The 4,139-nt window shown below is 54.2% G+C and overlaps 1 protein-coding gene across 3 annotated transcripts; it reads right to left on the bottom strand.

Moving 5' to 3' along the window:
* Window positions 1-181: 181 nt before the first annotated feature.
* Window positions 182-3,901, bottom strand: ALKBH2 (alkB homolog 2, alpha-ketoglutarate dependent dioxygenase). 3 transcript variants are annotated; one of them, XM_035017206.1, is made up of 4 exons: window positions 3,663-3,901; window positions 2,974-3,407; window positions 1,773-1,971; window positions 182-494 (listed from the first exon to the last, which is right to left on the bottom strand). In XM_035017206.1, exons 2-4 carry the CDS (start codon window positions 3,248-3,250, stop codon window positions 188-190), a joined length of 783 nt encoding a protein of 260 aa, XP_034873097.1. In that variant the 5' UTR covers window positions 3,251-3,407; window positions 3,663-3,901; the 3' UTR covers window positions 182-187. The 3 variants fall into 3 exon arrangements, with proteins under 3 accessions (XP_034873097.1, XP_034873099.1, XP_034873098.1); XM_035017208.1 differs by having other exon boundaries at window positions 3,748-3,901; XM_035017207.1 differs by having other exon boundaries at window positions 3,764-3,901.
* Window positions 3,902-4,139: the final 238 nt, after the last annotated feature.

Genomic DNA, 4,139 nt, shown 5'->3' with positions numbered 1-4,139 from the left:
CTGGTATTCTTTCATAATTGACCAACTTGATACAACCATCCTCTCTCTGAATTCTGCATTGTTAGGTAATAAGCCCCATGCTTGGATGCAGCCTTTCCTATGTTCCCTGTTGGGAAAAGAGAAGCCAGCTCCCTCTTGGAGTAGAGAGGGAAGGAGAAAAGAGAAGAACAAACCACCGACAAAGTTTTTACTTTTTAGTGGGCAGAACTTTGCGAAATGTCAGATTGACCCGTGGGGCTAGAATCTTCTTCCGTACGGGGAGACTGTGGTACCAGTGAGTGTTGGTCGGGTGGTTCATCATAAGCAAACTTCCGTGGGCCAGCTGAAGCCTGACCACCTCCACCTTCCGGGTGGGCTTTTTCCCCCGGGAGTCCTTATGCCGGAAGAAGAAGTCTCTGCAGGCCCCAAAGGAGACAGAAGCTATGGGGCTCCCGGGAGCCAGTTCTCGTTCATCATCTCGGTGCTCACCGATGTGGTCACAGCCGTCTTTATACCTGCAGTGAGAACACAAGCCCAGTTTACAAAACAGCCCTCTCCTGGGACCCGCCAACAGGGCAGAATCCTCATTTTCCCCCAGCGTGACAGGTGCCAGGAGCAGCCCCTGCTGTGGGTCTGTGGGGGCTGGAGGGCCTCATCTGGGTCCACAGATGAGCCAAGCCTGAAGCACTTCCACTCGATCTTGTCCTGTTTGATCATGTGCTTTAAAATGTAACTCACCAAAAGCAGCCAAAAACTCGTCTTGGGGTTTTCCCGGTTCATGTATGTAAACCTTCAAATGGTTTCTCCCCTACTTAGAATAAAAAACCCTGACTCCTTGCCAGTTTGGCCCCTGCCCGTCTCTGAGCTCATAATAGCCCTCTCTTCCTCCCCTCATTTGCTGCTCCAGCAGTTATCAGTGGGATTTCCGCTCCTTACACACTCCAAGCCCCCTCTGCTCTTCCTCAGGATGTCTGTGTGGCTTGCTCCCTCATTCCATGTCGTCTCAGCACCTCAGGGAGCCCTCCGCTAACCACCTTCCCCTAAACTCAGGGTTGGTAAGCAGGGCAGTTCCGTCCCCCCAAGGGACGCTCGGCAGTGTCTGGAGACATTCTGGTGGCTGTGACTGGGGAGGGGATGCTCCTGGCATCCAGGGGGTGGAAGCCAGGGAGGCTGCTCACATCCTGCAAAGCACAGGGCAGCCCCGACAACAGAAGTATCCGGCCCAAAATGTCAGAGTGTTGCTGGTGCGAAACCCTGCTCTCAACTTAGACCCCTTCTTCCTGGCCATTCTTAGCAATATCAGCCTGTTTAATTTTCTTTAAGACACTTATCAGCGTCTGAAATGATCTTGTTCAACGGTTTGTTCATGAGAGAATCACCACTCACTTCCGCTGTGGCGTGGCCTCCACAAGGACCAACTGCTGATGCTCTCCTGGCCACATCCCTGCCGCACTAAGGGATTTGTTGTACAAATGAATAAAATATGGTGGATCTTATCTTTAGGGAACAAACTGAGGGCTGGAGGGGGGGTGGGTGGGGGGATGGTGTAACCGGTGATGGGCATTAAGGGGGGCACATGATGTGATGAGCACTGGGTGTTATATGCAACTGATGAATCACTGAACCCTACATCTGCAACTAAGGATGTACTTAATACTCTATGTTGGCTAATTGAATTTAAATTTAAAAAAAAAATGATGGAATCCTAAACTCCCGCCTTCAGAAGAAGCAGATTTATACAATTCAGTCCAATAGCCGAAAAAGGAAAAGGAAAAAACCAGGTAGAGTGTCACCTGTTGACAAGCACAAAGTTGAAAGTCTCTCCTGTCACCATAGAAACACGATCCCGGACGTGCTCTAGAACTGGGATCCAGGGCTTTGGAGACAGAGTGAGGCCCGAGAACGTGTAGGTCAGCCCCGCGTTGCCATAGGTCGCTTGCTTCCTGGGCACACTGTGCCACTTCCCGAACACCTGGATCCTGGCCAGCGCACCTGTGCAGATAAAACACGGCAGCTCAGAAGAGCAGGCAGGCGAGTAACCCACACGCTTGCTCCCTGAGGATTCAGGATCGAAAGGAAACTGAAACAGGAGTAACATTTCACTTCCTGACCAGGGACAGAAATCACTGTGGCTTCCCCAAAATGTTCACGTAAGAACAGTGGTTCTTGTCCTACACTTAGAGAAACACGCTCTCGTCCAATTTTCTTTTTTTTTTTTTAACACTATGCTTTAATTTTAAGCCTTAACTCCAGTAGAAGCATAATAAGAGGCTGAAATGCAAGCAAACTGAAGTCAGGCTACACGCTAGGGTGATTCTGCCAACCATGGGGACTAAGGGTGTGGGGCCCCCAAGAGAGATGAAGCCAACGCAGTTAAGGCTGTGGGCTGGGGTCTCCCGTGCGCTTCTCTCTGCCTCCACGTGCGCTGCCACCTTGCAGCCGTTCTCAGCGTGTGCTCCCGGACCAACAGCATCAGCAGGCCCTGGAAACAGCCGCTACACCGTGGGGGAGGGCTCCAGCCATCCCAGTTCTCAGAAGCGACAAAGGCCCCCCCGCCCCCCGGGGTGATGCTCAGAACCCCCGCTGTGGGGGAATTACCTGGTTATTTGCGGTCTCTCCTACTAGACCAGCTGCACTTCAGAGTCATCTGGAGGCTTTCTAAAAACACTGCTGCTCAGGCTGCACCCCGCCCCAGCTACTCCGATTCAGCTGGTCTCGGGTAGAACCCAGCATCCCTTTTGTTTTTTACCTTTCCCAGCTGATTCTAATCAGCAGCCAGGTGGCAAATCATTCCCAAGTCTGTCAGCTCCTGGTGGGCAGGCAAACTTTTCTCCAGTTTGTATCCCAGGCGCCCAACATGGTGCTCGGCCCACAGATGCCCAGAGAGTATGTGTTGAATCAGTTAATGAAGTCACCGGTTCAGATTTCCCCAAACACAGAGCACTAGTTTTGTCAAACAAGTCTTCAACATACACCCCGAAGTCCTCGGCTTACCTGTAAAATACTCCACTCCTTGCTCCAGCTCCTGGAAAATCTTGTCCGCTTCGGCTTTGCCAAATAGGACTGTGTAATCACAGCTCAGGCCCTCGGCTCGGATGTGCCGCCAGCTGGGGCCGGCCAGGGGGCCTGCATTCCCTGGGGTTTCTGCCCTGGGCCTCTTCCTGCTGCTCTCCTCGTCTCCTCTCAGCCCTGCTGGGCCTTCTCCACTCACCTCTCGCTCCCTCTTTCCCAAAAGGCCCCCTAAAGCCCCCTTCACCAGGAACCTGTCCATTCTGTCTCCCTAAAGCACACGCCTGGGAGCCAGCTGCAGGGCAGAGAGAGAGAGTTTGCCCAGGCTCTGTCCCAGATGCAAAAATTGGCTTGGTGGCCAAGTGGGCCCACAGAACTTCTCCTCGGTGTTTTCAAGTTCCCACTTCTAACACCATGTCCTAGAAAGGAAGTAGAGGATGTTGAAGTTGGGAGGGTCACTCAGGATGTCCTGGGTCCCCCACACCTGTCTATGCATCACAGTCAGCTGGCTGTTTTGCAAAACCCCAACTGCCTGCATTCCACCCACCAAGCACCTGACCTTTTCAAGAAAGCCCACCCTGGCACGCCTGGACAAGGGAAGGGGTTTGCCCAAAGTCACCCAGAGAAGCAGATTCCCGGTCTCCTTCCCCCCCCCCCCCCCCCCGCCTCCTGACCGGCCCTCCCACGCCAGTATGCCCTTGGGTAAGTATAGTGATCCTCGAACGGCTAGGATTCAGAATCTGATCCCAAAACAGTTACACGTGGTCACACGCACGCCGAACTCCGATAGAAAATAAGGATTATGACACCGAGCAGGGGGCGGGGGCTCTCTCGGACACCGCAGACAGCGGCCGCGCCGCCCCGAGCCCGGCAAACACCGGAGGCGGGGCTGGCGGGAAAGAGCCAACACCGGGGCCGCAACGTCACTTCCGGGTGGATTTCGGGGGGCCCGCTGGGAAATGTAGGCACCTCGGCGGAACAGTGCGGTGAGCGGCTCCCTGGCGCCACCTGTTGGCCTCCTGGGCGCGCTGCAGGCACTGCAGGTTTTCCCCCTAGCCACTTACTCCCTGGGGAGGTGGGCCACCCGGTGGGAGCACGACCCCATGGCTTCTGTATTCGTCTCCACCCGTCGGGCTGTGTGGTTCTTGCAG

The sequence above is a fragment of the Mirounga leonina genome, unplaced genomic scaffold (assembly GCF_011800145.1).
Source record: "Mirounga leonina isolate KUSES-001 unplaced genomic scaffold, KU_Mleo_1.0 Mir_171, whole genome shotgun sequence".
NCBI classification, from domain to species: domain Eukaryota; kingdom Metazoa; phylum Chordata; class Mammalia; order Carnivora; family Phocidae; genus Mirounga; species Mirounga leonina.
The sequence above is the reverse complement of the archived record's forward strand: the minus strand, read 5'-3'. Positions and strand labels throughout refer to the sequence as shown.